This window comes from Ambystoma mexicanum, chromosome 1q (assembly GCF_040938575.1).
Source record: "Ambystoma mexicanum isolate Mex_15411 chromosome 1q, UKY_AmexF1_1, whole genome shotgun sequence".
Lineage (NCBI taxonomy): Eukaryota > Metazoa > Chordata > Amphibia > Caudata > Ambystomatidae > Ambystoma > Ambystoma mexicanum.
In genome coordinates, this window is record NC_090922.1 from 1,061,215,618 (window position 1) to 1,061,237,063 (window position 21,446).

Consider the following 21,446-nt stretch of genomic DNA (forward strand, 5'->3'; position numbering starts at 1 on the left):
CCAGTTGGAGCTATGTAGCCTGGGTGGTGTGAGCCAGTACCACACACTTCAGTTGGCAATATGTTTGACCGCACAAACCAGTACTACTCTGCACGACAAACCTCTTTGAAGAAGCCATTTTTTAAAATGTTGATGCTAGATGTATAGTCCATGGATTAAACTCTCGCCTCTGATGTGTGTCAAGCTTGTTCTTCACAAGTTTGAATGTCAGCAAGGGCGAATCAGCACTTCATCCTTCCAAGGAAAATAAATTGAGTGCCATTAGGTTGGGTAATAACACCATCTATAGTTACAACATTTAGGAGGCAAGAGGAATCTGCCATGAAGCAATATTTAGAAGAATTATATTAAAACTATGAATTCCAAATGTTTCTTAAAGTGGCAAGGTAATTGAAGGGCCTATAAATGGTTTAATGCACAGGGTTGCAGTATACAAACACATTTTAAAAAAATCACTAGAGAGACAAGCTCATCCCATCCTGTACAGTGAGGTTTGTCATCCAGGCTCAACATTTAATTGCAAAATAGAACACTGTTATTGTAAGGATATCACACATGAATGGTTTGGCTTTTATTCTTAATTATCACCTTATGAAAAGTCCCCATTAATTAAATACTTCTTATGCATGGCACAGCTATTATTTGGAGAACCGATCAATAGAAATACTAGGTGTTTGACAGAGACATAGTCATACTCCTGAACCTGCACAAACACATTTACTTACCAAGTGCAGAAACATCAGCTATTATGAAGTATCCTCCTTCTGGGATGAGAGGATGCAGCCCGGCCCCACAGAGTAGACTTGCCATCCTGTCACGCTTGCTCTCCAGCTCCCTGGGCAGAGCATTAAAGTAACACTCTGGATCCTCCATACGGTCAACATCTTTCAAAAGAGACTGAGCCAACGCCTCCTGCGGGTATCAAAAATAATTACATATTATTTTAATATAATTCTTCTATATATTGCTTCAAAAATAATTACAGTTTGCACCATTGGGTATTTGCAATTATTCTGTTGTTGGTTTAGTGGACAAGAGATGGCTGCAGAGGCGAATTCATACTGCTTAAGGGAATGTTCTGATTAAGCCTGTAAATTAATCCCTGCTTTTGTCGGAACATGTGTTTTTATTTAACCCGTAACTCCAAAGCAAGACTCATTTTGGTATAAGTCACCATATACAGAATTCTGTATAGTTTAGTGTCATCAGATATTGGCGGCCTGACCAACGCGGAGGGAGAAATCAGTTCTAATGGCAAAGCGTAGAGATGATATAAGAAATTAGAAAATGCCAGAGGACTCATTAAAAAAAGCTCAATTAAGTCAAGGGCAACTGAACTTGAAAGTGGTTTTATAATTACACTTGGTAGACAGGGGGAGGTGGTCCTATGCCATCTAACCCTGAAGGCTTATTTGAGATTAGCACCCAGAAAAGTGGTTAGGGGAAAGCCATGTTGGGGGTGGGGGGAGGGCACACAGGAAAGAGATTAAGCACTTCTGCAGCATTAGAATGTGCTTTATTTGCTGCATTTGTGCAAATTAGATCGATTGTTTAAGAAATACAGGTTATTGACAAAGCAGGGGCATAATACTCTGGCCAGACTAATCTGGCTAATGCCAAGATGTCAGAAAAGACCAAGAGAAATGTCACCACTGAGTAACCAAACATTGAAGTTAAACATGACACATAACATATACACAAAGAGCCTAACATTATTCCTGCCCACAGATACCGAGAAGGTATCTTCCCAGTCTAGGGAACAAATGTGCATTACTAAAATCCAGATGTGCGGTTAAACACAGGTCAGACATACACGATGGTATGTTAGACTATGCTATTCCAATAGTGCGATTCTCTTTGATACCAACCTTTCTGTACTACAAAGGCTCTTAGAGCAGGGTCTGACCTATTACGAACTGATAGATCGACAGCTCAAATATGACAATTCCAAAGTAGTTTGGCACAGTCGAAATTTCAGATACAAGAAATCCAAATGGTTTGGCTGAGGGGGAGGCTTAATAGAGTCAATAAATGTTTTGGAAAATTCAACATGTACGTTTGAAAGATGGTCTTGTTTGTATGTCGCTGGTCTTATGCTGAGGTTATGGTAAATAATGATTCTCACCATATAAATTGCATTATGGTTTGTGTTCATGTTTGCTAGCCTAATGTGCTTGAATTGAGCGGTTTATGGCCAACAAAGAGTGCATATGATTATATAATGTAACATATGATTACATAATGTAGCAATACCAGATTAAGAGGTCTGCCATGATGGAAGAACCTCGTCATGTGATTGTACTAGAAGGCCTTAATAATACTGTGGAAAATGGCAAAAATCACCCTTCGAGTGAAACCTGTCAGGTGTTGCTGTCTCCCCAGACTGCCAAAATGTACTTTTGTTTTAAAATTAAGGTTTTATTAACTTCATATGTTTATATTCTATCCTGGAGTGCCTCCTGAACTTGTATAAGTGTTTAAATGCTTAGGATTACAGTACAATGACAAGCTGAGGTGGGAATAGCGTGGACAAGGGTCTGAGAATCTGAGCGCCTATCTCATTGCAGTTTTAGATCACTTTAATTTACACTTAGGAGGCTTCAGCTGGCATACTGTTGCTCTGTTTGACAGGGTCAGGAGTAGTCAGGCCCTGCCATGAGGGGATGGGCCTGGGGTGGAGACCGACCAGCATGGAAGCTAGAGCCAGTCCTACCCCTAGGAGGGAAAGGTGGCAGTCGGAAGGGCCCCAGCTACTGTCCCCTTTAAGTGCCTGTATGTCTGTAGGCAGTATGATATGATAGTTTATTTATATAGTGCCTATACACAATGTGTTTCAAAGCGCTTCAAGGGAAGGGAGGGAACAAGTAAAAATACAAGGACATTCTTACAGGCCATGAACAGTAAGGATGTGAAATTAAGTATTGTACTCGGCCTGATGACATTTCAGAGCAAAGACATATTTAAGGAAGGGAGGGGGAGTGTGGGAAGGAAATGGAAACAAGACAGGCGACTACCGTACTAGGCCTGACAACATTTCTGGTAGAGCCAGAGAAAAACAAAAGGTGAGGGAGAGAATGCAGAAAGGGAGGGGAGGAACAAAACAAGCGACTATTGTACTAGGCCTGATGACATTTCAGATAGTGCTCGGGGGGGTGGGGGAGGAGAGACAAAGGGGCGGGGAGGAGACAGACAAGGATGCTATCATGCTAGGTCCAGGGAGAATTCTGATAGAGTAAGTGCATAGAAGAAAATAAGGGGAGGAGATAGGAAAAGGGAGGAAGGGATATCAGGGCAAATATCGTTTTTTTCTCGTTTCCTGTAACCAGTGATGCCCATCGATCTTCGGGCAAAAGTGAGATTCGGTTGTTCATAAACCATCCACTAGATAGATTTCTTTTTTCAGATAGCGCAGGACATATCATAATGATGTGGTGGAGACTCTGTGATTTGCTTGTAAGGTGTGTGAGTGAGAGTGATAGTGGGAGGGCAGGGAGTGATTGAAGGGTGAGTGAGCGAGTGAAAGGAGGGTGGCTGAGAAGATGCTGGGGTGGAGTAGTGGAGGTGTGGAGAGTAGGAGTAGTGGGGCAAGTGGAAATTACTAGTGGTGCAGAGGAGGGAGGGTAGAGCAGAAGTGCAAACAGGGGGAGATGTAAGAGGGAAAGTAGGAGAAAGTAAGATTAGGGTGGAGACAAAGACATGAGAGATACAACAGACAGACAGAGGAGGAAGTAGCAAAGTACGAGAGAAGGTGGGTGACTTGAAGGGAGGAGAGTAGGAAGAGAATGGGAGATGGGCAAATGTAAATAGGAAGATTAATACCAGGGTATGAGAGAGAAAAGTGTGGTGCTGGAGTCACTGGAAGGACCCCTAAAACCCACTAAACTAACATGGGAAGTAGAGTAGGTCATACCTAGGATTTCCCTGAGAGAAGTAAATAGATAAGGCATTTGCCTTTAGGCCATCATTTGGAGACAGAACTTAGATGCAGTAGGGGGTAATACTCAGACACCATCCTGGGGAGTAGGGATGCCTCATGTGGTAGGGACACGCTATCTCTAGAGGACAGAGAGAGAGGGAGGGCCCTTAGATCCCATTCCATCATATCGATAAAAACCCTTGAACTCTCTTTTGGAGCTGGTGTGTTATTGAGGCCATCTGTAACAATTGATCATTTTGTATGGGGCACAGATTTAGGCCTACCATGACTTGGCATGGCTTGATAAGCTGCATGGTACAATAAGGTGAATAACTCTTACTGCACTGATTTGAGTAGAATGAAGGTTCATGTCCTTTGTAATCTAGCTCTAATGCAGAAAACTATTTTCTTTGCTAAGCTGTAGTTCTTCCAAACTAATCCTTTATTGTTGTTCTTGCGTTCTCTCAGAGATGTCGCAGGATACATACTTAAAGCCATTTGTATACTTCAGGATCTGAATATAAACCGAATGCACTTGCCGTTAGGTTTTTCAGAACCGGTACTAGTGTATGGTTCTGAGAATTAAACCTTAGTGGACCTGCAAAGTCTAACCAAACACACTTAGTAACGGGCTGAGCAGTAAGGCTTACACCAAAGATATCAGAACTTTAAGTACAATTTACATACACAGGTGATTGTCAAGCAACAGGTTATCAATTATTAATCAGAACAGATGCAGTAAGTCAAAATACTAAAATACCACGTCACAGCTTGGTGTCCAAAATGCGGCAAAAAACGCTTTTTACTATCTACACAGTTAATTAAGTACTTTTATAATTGGGGGGGGGGGGGGCAGGAAGTTGTCACAGAAATGTATTACAGACCTTTCAAATTGTGAGGCAATACCAGTCTAAACTAACTAAATTTATACGTCCACCTAAGAACACGTGTTAAACAGAGTTCAAGGTAGGTAAACCAGTTTAGGTTACTTTGGGGGGGGGAGTTTCAAAAGTTATTCAAAGCTCTACCATAGGGACCATTGGGCTCAGTGCATTAGACTGTACTCGTGTCCCGGATCCAATGTGTGTAATTTTAATAGTAGGCTTCCTGAAAAGATAACGAGTAGCTACCAAACCCATTCCTCCATGGGAATCCCAACAAGAGTTCCTTTTCCTGTGTTCCATTGCATCACCAAACGCATACAAAAGATAGCTGAAGGGAAGGGCTATATGCCCAATGTTACCTAATGGGTGAAATGGGGAATGCAAAACAGGGTTCGCAATCCCCATCTTTCATTCCCTGGTCAGATCAAACGACCCCAGGTAAGTCAGGGCCATTGGGAGCAAATGCTCTCTCCAAAGGTTTCGGCAATGATCGCAGGAGAAGAATGGTCAACAGCTTTGACAGCTGAGGCCCACAATTTTGCCGTTAAGGTCTCAGTCAGTGACCAAACGGTTCTGAAGAGCACCAGGCTGGACTAATGGGATGCATGTCTATTGATCCCCAAATAAGGGTCGACAGTCAAATTAAGCACTGATAATAGAAAATCTTCATCACCATCTGTGGTCGACATTTGATTTAGATCCAATATGAATAAAACAAGAGTTAAGAGAACAAAATAATTGATTCACACATTCTCAAGAAAGTTATGTTTACATCTAATAAAGGTGTTTTCTTTAAAAACGGACAATGATCAGGAGATAGGAGCTGATGATGAAATGTTATGGTGACAGAGCGCTGGGAGAAGCGCGCATTTATTCTTGACTAGACTGACAAAACATGTCTGTGCTTCTCATCAGAGAAGCAGGCCAATAAAAACATTCCAAGGCTGAGTAAGAAAAACGTGCATGACTCGCATACACTGTTTAAATCAATAGCAAACGGAAATCGATCAGATTATTCACTGCTGCCACACCTTCGAGCAGTAGAGTGAAAGTCCAATAAAGGGTTAGAACCGGTTTTATTTAACTCTCCATAAGCTTAAATGAGTATTTGTAATTCACCAGAAATAATTCGTTTCCGTATTTTGTGTTACCTAAACATGATGCCGCTCACATTTATTTAATCCTAGAGAGGAAAAGACATGTTATAACACAGAAGACACGGGGGCGTGGCCTGATGCTCAGGGTGTGAGGACGCGGTTCCCTTGAGCTCTGGCCGAGCCGCGCAGTCCGATCCTGATTTGGGCACCAAAAATCCAGCAATATTGTACATCCTATGGAGCAGCTGTACATCAGGCGATTGGCTACAACCTACAACTTCCCTCGAAGGAAATCGGGGACCAGGGAGCATTCCCGACGCTTCGGCCCGGCCCCCCCTATCCCCTGAGGGAGGCGCACGGGAGCGGCGAGCCGCGCAATCACTCCTCGATTTGGGTGGTGTGGGCTGCCTGCAGCACCCAGCCTTCGGTGTAGCCGTACATCAGGCGATTGACTACACCCGACGATTTGACCCGACAAAAATCGGAGCTCCGGGGCCCGCTGGGACGCTCCGGTCCGGCGCCCCCTGCACTCCATAAGGGACTCCCAAGATGGCGGCCGTGGCGACATGAGCGGATGAGGAGCGTGCACCCCGAAGCGACCTGATCCTGGGCCCTATCGATACGCAGGCGGGGGGCCAAGACTGGGCGCCCGGTGCTGGTGCCCGTAACGACGTAGCTGAAGTGCGACTGGGGCAAGACCACCGGATCATCAGGGCCATCTACCGCGACCCCGACTTTCAACTTCCCGGCGAGCGGATCCCCCCGGCCTACGCAGACCTGCATACCTCGACCTGGGCCGGCGGCGGTCTCCAGGTCTGCCCGGACTATAACGCTCACAGGTGAGACCCTTCCCTCCTTGGGATCAGACCTCGCCACAGTGTCCGGGTTGGGTCATACCTAGCTAGGCCCGACCACCTACTAACCGAGTTGCGGGACCCTGCCGACTCACCCCGAGCAATACTGAGAGCCCACACCGCGGCGCTCCCACTGAACTCCCTGCTCCCGCATCCCCCCCAACCAACCTTACCACACCAAGGGACCGGACCTACAACGCGAGCAACGCTGCAGCTCTGAACGACCCGGGCCCCACTGTCTCCTGTCCCACTAAAGCAGGGCGACCACATCCGTTGGGCACCCAGACCCCGGATCAAATAAAGCCTAATATCCCTGCACCGCCACGCATTAAAATCAACCCGGGGGGAAAAAAAAACGAGAGCGCCCGCCTGCCTCAACCAGGCCCGAGACAATCCACAATGGCCACAGCAAGAAACAAAGCCAAAAATGCCACCCTAGATCCTTTTGTCACGGCGAAATCTAACCCCACCACCCAGACCACATCGGACGACCCAGCAACACGGGATAGCCCGGACACCAGACACAATCAGCTGCTGGGGGCGATTGAGGCCCTAAAATCATTTATCGACACGAAGATCGGTGAAGTAAAAGCCGACATCCAACTGATAAGGCAAGATGCCCGCAACCTAACGGAACGCGTCACCATAGTGGAGTCCTCTCAGGAAAACATGGCAACTGAATCGGCAGCCATGAAAACAGAACTCGCAGACCTTCAACGTAAGGTAGCCCTGCTGGAGGCGAGGTCCGAGGAAGCGGAGGGCCGCGCTAGACGCAGTAACATTAGGATACTGGGCGTACCGGAGGGGACGGAGACTGCTGATCCGACGGCCTTCGTTGAATCCCTAATCCAACAAGAGATCGGGGTGGCAAATCTCTCACAGGGCTTCGCCATAGAGAGAGCTCACAGATCGCTCCAGAAGAAACCCCCCCCCAGGCTCCTACCCTCGCCCCATCATAGCGAAGGTCCTTAACTTCCGAGACCGGGAGGTGATCCTGAAGTTCTCGAGGGAGGGAGGAGAGATAGAGCGAGGCAACTCAAGAATCACGATATACCCCGATTATACTCAGTCGGTACAAAGAGCGAGGAACTCCTTCGTCCCAATCAAGGCCAGGCTGAGGAAACTAAACCTAAAATACATGTTGCTCTATCCCTCCAGGTTGAAGGTAATCCATAAAGGAAAAGCGATATTCCTCGAGACACCAGCCGCGGCCAACCTGTGGATGGAACACAATAACCTGGCCGAGGTTCCTGTCGAATCCCCGCATGGGAAACACAATGAGGGTGCCCAAGGATGAGGGCAATACGCCCCGACACAGGTGCTTGCACCCTCCCACAAACACCTGAGAGATCAGGAGACCCCAACCTTAGAAGCAAAACTACAATGTGAGAAGCTAAATGACTGCGGGGCTCACCCGATCTACCACACATGAACACAGACCACGACCCCACGAAAGATCAGTGCAGGCCAGTTGCCAGCACTCACCTACTCGCGCCAGACACCCGGATTGGGACAGGCGGCGCGAGAGCACCCGAGCACTCCACCGTTGTGCCAGTCGCTGGGTGCACCAGTTATAATTGTTTCACACAAGTTAGCACTGTTTTAACTGCCTTGACTCTGAAGACCTTTGACCAAATGGAATCGAACCCAAAACTAACCAACAGAGTGAACCACTCCACGCGACCAGAACCAACCATGGCTCACAATAACAAGCGAACAAGCCCCAGAGAGGACATATATCTCTCCCCGACAATTCATGCAATCAAGCAATGGCGCCAAAACTTAGGGTAATCACATGGAACGTAAGGGGGATGGGGTCCTATCTCCGGAGAAATCGAATACATTCTTACCTAAAGAGGAAGAAGGTATCAGTTGCCCTCTTACAAGAAACGCACCTCACTGCCGACACTGCAGATAAGCTAACAAATTACTGGGGGGGACAAGGTAATGGTTCATCTTACTCGAAGTATGCAAGAGGAGTATACACATGGGTGAGCCCGGACACACCATTCCAACAGCTGGGAGTAGAGTCGGATAAGGAAGGCAGATACCTGCTGGTATGGGGCATGCTGGAGGGCAATCGAATATGTATAATGAACTCATACTTCCCCCAACATGGCATACCTTCCTACCTCAAGGGGCTGTGTGCCAAAGTCATGCTTCACAGGGACCACACTCTGCTGTGGGGAGGCGATTTCAATTGCGTCATGAATGCGGAAATGGACAGATCCACCACCCCACAATCACACAATTACCTCCCTGCTCGGGCCCTCCACAAAACAATCGAGGACTTGCACTTGGTTGACACCTGGCGGGACCTTCACCCCACGGATATATCCTATTCATTCTACTCGGCCCCTCACAACCTGCACACCAGGATAGACTACCTCTTTATAAATGACGAGCTGACCCCTCGGGTCGAGTCTGCGGAGTACCTGGGCAGATCAATTTCAGATCACTCCCCGCTAATAATACAACTTCGCCTGCGCCCCCCCCTACCTCCTATCCCAACGTGGCGTATGCCAGTGGAGACACTGACTGACCCCGCATTCAGGGAGCACCTGGCCGAGAAACTAGAAGAGTATGTGGAAATTAATAAGGGATCAGTTGAAAAATGGAGTACTCTCTGGGAAGCATTGAAGGTGGTGACAAGAGGAGAGGTAATGGCTGAGGCGGGTGGAATCAGGAAGCAGCTAAGAAAGGAATTAGAAGCTAAGGAGGAAAAGATCAGGCACCTTGAAAACAATTCCCCTCCCACAATTGAGACAGAGACAAAGCTGAGGGAGACCAGGGAGGAATGCAGAACCGCATGGGAAAGGCTCGCGAAATTTGACTTCTCCACTCGCACCATGAGAGCACACAAAGAGGCAGATAAGCCAGGCAAGATACTAGCTTGGCTGTGCCGGAAGGAACATCCGAAGCGGGCCCTTACAGCGATCAGGGACGATAATGACACAGTCCACAGAACACAGCAAGCAATAAATGAGGTCTTCACCGACTTCTATGCAGAACTGTATGCCCACAGCGACCAAATTCCCGAAGCAGACATAAGAGACACCCTGGAAGAAGTCGGCCTACCAAATCTGAACCAGGAGCAAAGAAAAATGCTAGGAGAGGACATTACTATCGAAGACATTACTGAAGCGATTAGATCCCTCTCCACATGCAAGACCCCTGGAACCGACGGCCTTACCCCCGAGTTTTACAAGGCATACGAAGAGATCCTGTCCCCCATACTGCATGAAGTCTATGCGGAGGCATTTGAGACGGGCATACTACCAGGCACCATGAGAGAAACCCTCATAGTGCCAATGCTCAAACCTGGCAAACCGCCCGAAAAATGTGATTCATATCGCCCACTCGCTCTCCTAAACTACGATAGCAAAATACTTACGACCATACTGGCCAAGAGGCTCTCAAAGGTGATAGGTTCCCTGGTTCACGCAGACCAATGCGGCTTGGTCTCTGGACGCAACACTACAGCCAACCTAAGAAGGCTCCAGCACATAATGGCGCAAACAGAGGAAAGCAAAGAAGACCTAGCGGTACTCTCGCTTGATGCCATTAAGGCTTTTGACTCGATCTTCTGGGAGTGGCTAATCGAAACCTTGAGAGAGTTTGGTATGGGCGAACACTTTATCCGATGGGTCAAAGTACTATATAATAACCCGATGGCAAGAGTCAAAACAGGGGGCATGGTGTCAGGGGCCTGGGCTATCCAAAGGGGGACCAGACAGGGATGCCCGCTCTCACCAATGCTATATATCCTAGGGCTGGAACCAGTAGCAATTTATTTCAGGAAACAGCTATTCGACGCGGGCATAACCATCGCCGGTACAGACAACATCATCTCCCTATACGCCGACGATGTTCTTTTATATCTTCGTGACCCTCAGATGAATGCCCCGATAGCTCTAGATATCTTGGATAACTTTTCGAAATACTCAGGCATAAAGTTCAGCCGGCAGAAATCATCCGCCTTCCCTCTGGCTGGCCTCAGGGGAAGGAGCACAGAAGAACTCCCCGAGATTGGAATCCAGTGGCAAACAGAGTCCTTCCGCTACCTGGGCATCACCATCAAGCACACACCAATCTCCACTCACGAAAGCAATACTGAAGCCGCATTATCGGGGGTACGGAGATCCGTCAAATTTTGGTCGAAACTTCCGCTTTCGGTGATGGGCAGAGCCGCAATATCCAAGATGATAATATTGCCCAGATTCCTCTATCACTTCACCAATATAACATTTTACATTCCCCCATCCTTCTTCAGGAAACTGGAATCCCTGATCAAAGATTTTCTTTGGGGCCGATCCAGGCACAGGCTTGCACTGAACATCCTCACACTTCCCTACACCGCAGGCGGTATCCAACTACCGGACTTCAGAAGATACTACCTAGCGGCCCAACTAACACATGTCGCCAAATGGCTGAGCGACGAGCCCTCAGCTGAGACAAACCTCCTCTGCCATCTAACCTCACCCCTACACCCTAAAGAACTGATATGGATCAACAAAATGGGGCCTCCCGACCCGCCCACAATAGTACAGGTGGGTCGACAGGTGTGGAAAAAGGTTAACTCTATGCTGGGGCTACAACACTCGTATTCACCCGAAACCCCCATCCTAGCAGACATGTGTAAAGCCCCCGGCGACCTACCAACAATGAGGAGATGGGAAAACTTCGGCATCTACACGTGGGGAGATATGTTTGAGGAAGGGCAATTCAGGGACTTCGAATCACTGCAAGAGAACGAGGGGATCACCCTGAGCCACTACTTATGGTACCAAAAGGTGAAATTTATCGCCAAGAAGAAATGGGATGTATGGCCCGAGGAGCCTGAAACACATGCCCTGACCCAGGAGATGTACGGAGTAAGCGATGGCTGGAAACCAACATCAAGGCTATACGCCCAAATAAACGATAGGCCTAACCCAAGAAGCACACGTTTGAAAGAGAGATGGGAATCCGACTTAGGGACCGAAATTACGGAGGGAGAATGGTCGAGAGCCCTAGCACACCCGAAGGAGATATCTAGGAACGCAAGATTCAGACTAATACAACTCAATGTCCTCTATAGGACCTACATGTCCCCACATAGAGTATCCACCTTCAATGACAAAGTCAACCCGGCATGCCCATGGTGCTCCTCTGATCAAGCTGACATGATTCACATGTTTTGGACTTGCCCTAAGTCTCAGAAACTATGGTTCGCAGCCGAACAGACCTGCAGGAAAGCTGGCCTTGAGCTATATGAATGGACTCCGAAAGAGTGCCTCCTAGGCACCTACCCGAGACTGGGCAAAATCAAACACTTGGTGAAGCTGATGGACATAGCATGTGTGCTTATAAAGAGAACGGTCGCAATGGCCTGGAAATCCTCAGCAGGCCCCAGGTACGAACCTTGGATCAGGGAGATGGAAAGATGGACGGCAGCAGAAACCAGAGCATGGGAGGAAGCGAACAATCGGGGCGGAGAAGACCTGAGCACCACACTGGAGGTCTGGAAGACCCTTCTGAGAGACATGATCTTCTCGACGAGCTATAAGCCTCCCTGAGCCAACCCCCCACAACCGGCAAAACGGCCTAACCCACGCACAGTAGCATTCATTCTACACCCACTTCCCCCCCCTATGTGTCAGGGGCACCAGCCAGAGCCCAATGGAGTGGAGATTGGGGTTCATCTACGGAAATGAGGACTATAACCACACAGAGTTCAAAGGACAGTCACTGTTACCACTGTTACTTGTTCCGTTTTCTTTCTTTCTCGTTATTTCTTTGTTTGTTTTGTTTGTTGTTTAATAACACCCATGCCTTGTAAGACATAAGAGATTTGTAACCATACATAGACATAAAAAACCACGATTGTACTGGTTGGAAATATAACAGCGAATGCCAAATGCCAATAAAAACATTTTTAAAATAAAAAAAAAAACACAGAAGACACATATAGAGCAAGGAGAAAGAAAGAGTGTTAGATGGAAATGTCGCCAGTACAAAAGCAAAACACGCTGTGGCAGAGACATAACCTAGGCTGCATGTTTTGTTTCTGTTAAGAAAGTGGACACCTGCCAAAAAGATATTACTGTATGTCCACCATTTTTCATCAAACTATAATTTAAAATGTTCCAAGTCATGTCACACATTTCAATTGAAAACCATAGGTTTGTCTGCATAACAGAAAAATGTATCTTATTTGCAAACGGAAAAATAGTATTAAAAGGATAATATTTTTTCGGATATTTACCTTTTGTTTTGCAAATGGAGAATTGTGATGCGTTTGCCAATTAACTTGAGTTACAAAAAGCGAAGTGCATTGGGTAATCACCAGGTAAGTGTCAAACCTCAGCTCAACAGGACTCCTCTTTTTGTTAAGGAGCCCTGATGTCCAGGCCCACAATGAGGTTGCACTGCGAGTTTGACAGCACAACGCTGCAAGAGATCCAGGCAACGGGAAGAGTCCAATCTTTGTATGGTGGATGAAAGCTAAAGGCCTACGACTCTTTAGAGCTCCAGGACGACTACCTCGGCAATGCAGGACTTCAATGAGCCCATCATTCCAAAAGAGCACCGTGGACTGTCTCCCCCGTCAATAGAAGAGCAGAGCTTGTGTTTGTGGTAGACAGCTAGGGCAATGGTGGTCTTCCAGAGTCTCTCTGCGGCCCCTCGTGCTTGGGATCCTTGGTTTCAGTGGTTGATTGAGGAATGGCCCAAATCCCCTTCAAATATTCAACATCCTGAGCTGAGGACAACCCAGCCCACCCACCAGGTGATGTGCAACAAGCAAGGTTTGGGTGGTTGTCCAATCATGGACAGCTAGCTTAGGTACAGCAATGACCTCACCTAAGGTCCAGGATGTGTACTGGTCTGTCTGCAACCCCTTAACCAGCCTGAACCTGTTCCAAGCACACAAAAGGATACTTCCCAAAGAGCAGTGAGGAGGATGCCCATATATGGTACCTTGCTTGGGAGAAAGATAGCCAAAAGAGGTGAAGAGGCAAAAGGGATCAAACAATGTTATGTGGTAGAAAATAAAAGGCGCAGAGTAGTGCACTCAAAAAGCTAATAAAATAAAAGGTATAGCTGTCACCAACCAATCCAGGCTTCACGTACTATGGGAAAATTACCATAGTCCGAAAAAACCTTGAAAAATACAAGAGACTTAAAGGGGAGGTAGGGTGCACCGGCACTGGTAGCCTTGCGTGCTGACAAGTGCCCCCAAATAGAGACAGGAAGAGCCCTTACTTCCACAAATCACATCAGTGTATGGATACCAGATAATCTGTATATATCTTGGGGGTTCCACTGATAGAGAAAGATTTATTTTATTTCAGCTTCCCCAAAACTTTACTAGATACCTCACATTTAAAATGAAAGGAAAACATTTTGGTGGCAAAAAATGTAAAGACCAGGACTTTAACATCCTTTTACAATTTTGGGGTGGGGGGCGAGGGGGATTTGGCTACTCATCCTAATTAGGTCTAACCTCCTATTAGATCTATATGACTCATATTCACCAACTAAGGACTAGGGAAGTGACTGATGACATGAAGTAACGCAGAATCGAATACAAGGCAGGATAAATAGCTGGGCTGCTTCAGAGGGGAGCAATTACAAACCCTAGCTTACTAACACTTATGACTTAATTATCAATATAAATTAACCTGCGATACCTGTATTTTCTAGTTTGTTGACACAAAGCCGGTACCTAACTTTAAGCACAAATATATAAGCATAACATATAACTGTGTTGCAACATTGACAGTGGCCACGATCAGTCGGATTTGGTCATTTACTATTTATGTTTTAAGATGTGATTAAATTACTCAATATGAACACAACAATCTAAGATAAATGTTTAGGCTGTAGGTTAGGGGGTGGGGGATGTTGCCAAAAGTGATCCATACAGATCAAACGGCATTTGTCCATGGCAGACTATCGACAGATAATGCCAAGAGTTTTTTTATATCACTTCCTTACCTAGACAGTGACAAGGTTGTCCTCTTCTCGTTTGCAGAAATGGCAATTTGTTGTGTCCGGTGCGATTTGCCCGTTTGATACTTTAAGGGGTTTTGGCTTGAGTGGTTTTCTTTGCAAGTATACTTAGCCTTTGATATCAAGCCAGCCACTTTTATACTCCTCGTCCCTCCTTTTGGCCTTTGGCATGCGGCAGCAATGCCCACTTTTACCTTTGCTGTATGCTTCGGCCTCTGAGCCCTTGGCAGATATTTTTAGGTTAGACCCGACTTTGCTGTGGATTCTGGTGGGTGGGACCCAACAGAACATTTTGTTGTATGCGTGTGATTCTGTTTATGGCAGATTCAAGTACTACTGTTCCTGCACTTTGCTTCCTCCATCACACTGCAAGATGTACAAGAGTAGAAAGGGAATATGTACATCTAGTCGAGAGTCAGAGTATTGCATGGCAACCAGGGTGCATAGGCCCATTTCAAATACAATTTAAAGGTATTAATAGTTAGGGAATAATGTGCCTGATAACTTCTGTGTTACATCAATTAAATTATACCCTCATATTAATAAGTACCAGAGAGGACCTAGAGGTGTAATGGTTCATGTTTATGGGTAGGATCAGTGTAAAGTTAATACTAAGCAAAAATTACTATATTGTGACGAGGCTAATAAGCTGGCCTTGTCAAGGAGGTGTAAGAACTCCTCTTCGCGGGAGGATGGAGGAATGCAAGGAAATGCTGAGCCAGCGCTCGATCAGATGGCAGTGGCAGATCCCCAATTCTCTCTCCCCCTTTGTGACAGCATGCTTCTGTGCAGGCCAAGTCTTGCTTCAAATCTCAGATACTTGTCAGGGTCTTACTATTGCTTTCAGAACTCCAACATTAGTAGGGGAAGGCAAGAAAAATCAACAAATGGAGAAAAGGAAGACCTAAACTATCACCAGTCTGCTGCAGGGATATATGAGATAGCAAGAGAGTGAGAGACCGCAAGAGCAAGACACACACAACTAAATCGCCAATGGAGACTGCAGTGCTACAAGGTTTTGAGAGAGAGAGCGCCACAGTAAAGCCACAACCACAGACTGCAGTGCTCCATGGTGGGTAGAGAGAAAAGTTGTATGAGGGTGGCCACCAATGATTGCAGTGGACTAGGAGACCTTGCAGAAACGAGCAATACAGGCAAGCCTGCGCAACAATCTAGTGGCACCCTAGACCAACAGGGACCGAAACGGGAACCATGCCCACCTTGCCTTCAGGCCAGAATGTATGACTTTAAACACACATACCCCGGGTGGGGAAGACCTGTCTAGATTGGCTAGGGAAAGGGACCCAATCCTGGTCGAGAAAGGGGGATGTAAGCAGGAAGCAGTACCAGGATGAGGTAAGAGTTGGAGATCTAGCATGACCAAGAGACCCACAGGAGGGGGGAAGGAGCAGATGAGGCATTTGTTAAGGAGTGAAAGTTGTTTAGGGGTGGTGTGTGTTGTAAGTCTTAGGAGGACTGGTGTAAGGAGTGTTTCTGGAGCAAATGGTACCAAGTGAAAGAAGGATGTTTGAAAAGTGGTTTGGAAAGGGGGGGCACTGTTGCGCACGAAGATGCATGCTGCTTTAAGCACGAGCTCTGGTGACTAGCTGGGGAATGGGACATTTCCCTCGATCCAAAATGTCCGGTTTTAAACGTAACTGAGTGGAGGAGTGTCTACCGTTGTTCCCCACATCTGCATGAAAAATCGCAAGGATCCGGTGCACATACCCTGAGATATATCAAATTATAGCCGTGTCCCTGGGCGGCCCTCTGGATTGAGCCGGCTGCCCTGCTGGTCCCACCTGCGTGAAGGCGCGATTCTGGAAGAAGAATCGAGGCACCAGCGCAAACTAAATACAGCAAGGGTGGAAACGCATCCGACAGGAAGAATAACCGCAGCAACGGTAGGACCACCCCTAATGTGCAGGAGACCGCTCTGTGGTAGTCCCAGAGAACGACCGAGAAGTGGGAGATGGCCCCAACGTTACAACGCGGGTCCACTCATCTGATTTGCCCGACCCACTCCCCTGGTCTCGCTGGGCCAAGTCAATCCGTATGGACGTTCAGACCTTGACGTGCGACTCATGCACGGGCAGCTCGGGCAGCTCCTAGCTGAGTGGAGTGAAGTTGCGACATGGCAGTAAACTGGGCATCTGGGGCGGACTGCATGGATAAACGTGTGCAGCAAGGCACAGCGAGGCCCACAAGTCCCATCGCGCACTGAGGCGCACTCCCTCCTCATAAGATATAGGGGACTTCCTAATCCACCATAGGTTGCACAGGGTTATCGACAAAGAGGACAGACCCGGGCCTGCTGGTCGTGAACATTGTGGGGGAGGGCAAGGTTAATGCACCGAAGAGTTTCAAATGAATCGCCCCGGCATGCTATGCTCACAGGCCCAGTGAAGGGGCATAGACAGCTTGACACCCCCCTACCAGTCATTTAGACCCACGGCAAGAAATGACACTGCAACAAACCACGCAAAGCCAATAAGCAGGGCCTGGACATTTCATATCAATTAACTCCATCCTACAGCTGGACATACTGAACAGCGACATGTGTGGTCCCTGCTGAAACCACAAGAACAAGGTACGCTCTAGCTTCTAGTGTCTGCATAAGGCACATACAGTGAAGGTGCCCAAGGAGCACTGCATTTAGGCTTCATTGGGGTGAATGTTGGGACATATGCGAGCACAGCTGGTGTGCCATTTTTACAACACCCTGTTACTACGAAGCTAGTGTCGGAAGACTGTAGCAAGCTCCCCTGGTCTGCAGCAAGGCAGTTCTCTTGAGACAGAAATAGGATCATAACGCTATGAACGTGGACAGACACTGCGCCATTGATGCCTGTCCTCACTGTAACTAGACACAAGACGACGTCTTAGTTACACTTTTAAGACAGGCCACAATAACCAGGACTGCAGACGCGGCTAGCCTTATAACAAATACCGAATTGATGGAGACAGAGACCATACAGGAGCCTCTCCTTTGGGGAGAAGAGAGAACAGTGGATTGACCCATATCTGAGAAACCCAAAGCGGCCCACCCCGCCTCTAGGGATCGGAAGGAGTGAGAGCAGTGCCAGCTGAGACAGGTAAGCACTGGGAACACCACCACAGGGCGCAGCGGGCTTGGCGCCCTGGCGCTTGGCTCCTTGGCGCTTGTCAACGGTCAGACCCACTGAGGAGAGCGGACACTAGTGCACCTGCTCAGAGGCACGGGGGAGAACAATGATGTGGAGCCACTAAACCGGCATTGGAGGAATCACAACAAGGTACTTCACCATACGGCCACGACTTGTGTACTGCATAACGCCCACGAACCTATTAAATAGCGGAATACGTAGTCCCTGCTGGCACTGCAAGAGCGAGGGACACTCTAACGTTCTAATACCTGCATATGGCAAGTACAGTAAAGGGGTCCAGCGAGCACTGCACATGTAGGCCTAATAGGGGGGGAATGTTGGAACACACTCGCGCACAGCCGGCGCGCCACCTTGCACAAGCCTGCTACTACGAAGCTAGCGTCTGGAGGACTGTGGCAGGCTCCCCTGCTCCATAGCAGGGCGGTTCTCTCAGCACAGAAAGAGTACCACTGAGCTGTGGCCGAGGACGAACACTGCGCTCAAGGCTGCCCGTCCACACGAACACTAGGCACAAGAAGACGCCTTAGTTACTTTCTTACTGCAGGCCACAAATACCAGGCTTGTGAACACAGCTAGCCCAATAGCAGATATCGGATTGACGAAGGCCAAGAGATCATACGATGACCTCTGCTGTGGGGAAAAGAGAACAGTGAACTAACACATACCTGGGAAACCCAGAAAAGCAGACGCAAAATATACCACTCCAAGCCTACCTGCCTCTGGTGATCCTGAGAGGCGAGATCAGAGTGCGCCGAGACAGCTGGGCACTAGATCGCAACATCACGTTCGCTGAGCGCGAGGACCCAAAGGGGCATCCACCAAGAAAGGGGGAACAATAGAAAAATACACGAGACCGACCAACAAGGAGACGGACATGAGCAAAGACGGAACTGGTCAGATCGCCACACCCACAACATCGGTGCCCATGGACCTGCAAGGGGTCCTCACATCTATGCAACAGGGCTTCACAACACTCAATGATAAACTATTGGCATCAATATCAATGTCATATCAATTCGGAACCAGCTAGAGAAGGCCACAGGCCGTATTACTGAAGCAGAGACGAGAATCAGTGCTACTGAAGACACGCTCACAACGCTGCAAAATACGGTGACCAATATGACGAAGGATCTGTGGACAGTCAAACTGAAGTCTGAGGACCTGGAAGCGACGTTGCGCCATAATACTATACACATAGTCGGAGTGCCGGAGGATGCACTTGAGGGCCCGATGGAGCTTGCCGTTGAAGAGTTACTTAAAGAACTACTCGGAGATCCTGGATGGTCAGTGATGTTTGTGGTAGAGCGGGCTCACAGGTCACTGGTTGCATGTCCGAAACTAGGCACCTACCCAACATGGATAGAGACCTGGTGTTACGAGCGGCCAGAGACCAGCAGGAATTAAAAGTGGGATCCAATATAGTTTGCATCTTGCCGGATTACACTCTCGCAGTACAGCAAGAAAGGGGCACATTCACCGGAGTGAAGAAGATGCTGCGTGAACGAGCAATTCCCTACGCAAGGTTGTATCTGGCTAGATTGCACCTGCAGTACAAAAACAAGACTTCTTTTTTTACATTCCCAGAAGAGTCTGTCTCCTTCGAAGAAACAAAGGAGAAACGAATATCCCTCTAACGGATAAGCAGGCAGCTGGGAGCGATGACATGCGCTTGTGAATCATGAGGTGAGAGCGCCGACCACCATTGATGATGCAACTACTACGTTTTTCGTATTGACGTTGATGGACACCTAGACACTGCTTCTGTACATTGTTACAATAGTATTGGTTTACCAGCTCCTAGCTGTTTAACATATTTAAAATGTGTACTGGTAACCTATTAGCTGAACCAGAAAGTATAATGATGCAAGCATTGGTCCCAGAACCTGGCTGTCCCCCCTGAGGCGGCCCCCAAATGCGTGTGCAAATGTTAGATGCTTGGGCTAGGTTGGTGGTGATGGAGGGTTGTTGCGGTGGGTATGGCATAGTTGAAGTTTGGGGAACTATGAGGGTGGGGGTAAGGGGGAACAGTTGGGGTGTTAAAGACAAAAAAATGCACAACCAAAATACACAAGGCTACAATATGGGGCATATTATATACTGGGGTAAGACACCCGAGACGGACAACAGATTGAATGTCTGCAAGGAACCCTGAAGTGATAAAATTATTGAGCTGCAATGTCAGAGGACTAGGTATGTCAGTGAAGGCGCAGAAAATAATAGCGTATGTCAATAGAACAGGGGCACAGATATTGTATCTACAAGAAATGCATTTACTTGGGCAACAAGCAGGCAAAATCGCACCAGGATGGGGGAACCATCGATTCTTTACGCCATATTGGACCAGAGCCCGGGGAGTAATGATACTGGTACACAAGACACTACCGTTTACACATCTTGCCACGAAAAGCGACCCAGAGGGCAGGTATGTGATGGTGCATGGCAGACTAGGAACCACAGAGGTATTACTGATTAACCTATACGGTCCCAACACTGATGATCAGGGGTACTATACTGAGATCTAAAAGTGTGCTAGGTATCCAACAGTTCACATTATCTGCAGGGGGGACTTCAACACAATATTAGATGTGGACCTTGACTGCACAGCAATGACTCATAGAACCCCGACAGGGGCGGCACGCACGGTACGCACACATATGGCAGACTTCGGCTTGAGGGACGCCTGGCGCTCCCTACATGGAACACTACGGGCATACACCTTCTATCCGTCGGTACACATGCACTCCAGAATCAACCTGTGGCTGGTACCACACACGACGCTGAGCTGGGTAACAGAAGCCACGATTCTCCCTAGAACATTATCAGATTATCATTATCAGACCACTCCCCGATAACGCTATTGATGGTCATCCCCGAAGCCAACCCACGTAGGGCACCATGTAGGTTCAAGGCGATGGCATTGGCAGACCCAGTGTATAAAAGTAGCCTGTTGCAGAATAAAACCGACTACTTTTAAAACAGCGATGGATCCATTTCCAGCCAGGCAGTCTTGTGCCAAGCCTTTAAAGTGTACATCAGGGGCGCTGCTATGTCCACAGAATTTGGAGTACTTAAGGATATACACAGGGAACTGGGGAGGAAGGAGGACACTCTAGCCAAACTCCAAGAACAGTATTTAATGGCCCCCACAGCACAAACAGCGTCTGACATCAAAACGCAAATAGACTAGTTCCGAGCAGCAGCGGACCGCAAACTGCGCTATTTTGATAGGCCAGCGGTAAATTATTAGCCCAATTGGTCCGGAATGAAAGTGGTAGCGTAAACACTCCATGGATAACCAAAGAGGATGGAGTGGTTGTTACAGGGCAAGAAGAAATTAGAAAAGTCTTATGACTTTTATTCCAAACTATATTCCCCCCCAAAGTACAGCCACTGAAGAAGAAATAGACTGATCTGGCTGGAATTCCCACCACTCTGTTGTCAGGAGATGCCAGAGAGACACTACATAGCCCTCTTCCAGTGGGCGAGATAAAGGAAGCCATAAAAGCTCTACCAAATAGGAAAGCTCCAAAATCCAATGGTCTGGGAGCCGAATT

At 47.6% G+C, this 21,446-nt stretch overlaps 1 protein-coding gene across 10 annotated transcripts in view; it reads right to left on the reverse strand.

Annotated features, from left to right (window-relative positions):
* The window catches only part of KYAT3 (kynurenine aminotransferase 3), a 597,660-nt gene that overhangs the window by 134,429 nt on the left and 441,785 nt on the right, over nt 1-21,446 (reverse strand). For all 10 annotated transcript variants that reach the window (XM_069641743.1, XM_069641748.1, XM_069641750.1 and 7 more), the window contains one exon: nt 726-912. In XM_069641743.1, coding sequence (XP_069497844.1) covers nt 726-912 — 187 coding nt within the window. The remainder of the gene's footprint in view (nt 1-725; nt 913-21,446) is intronic.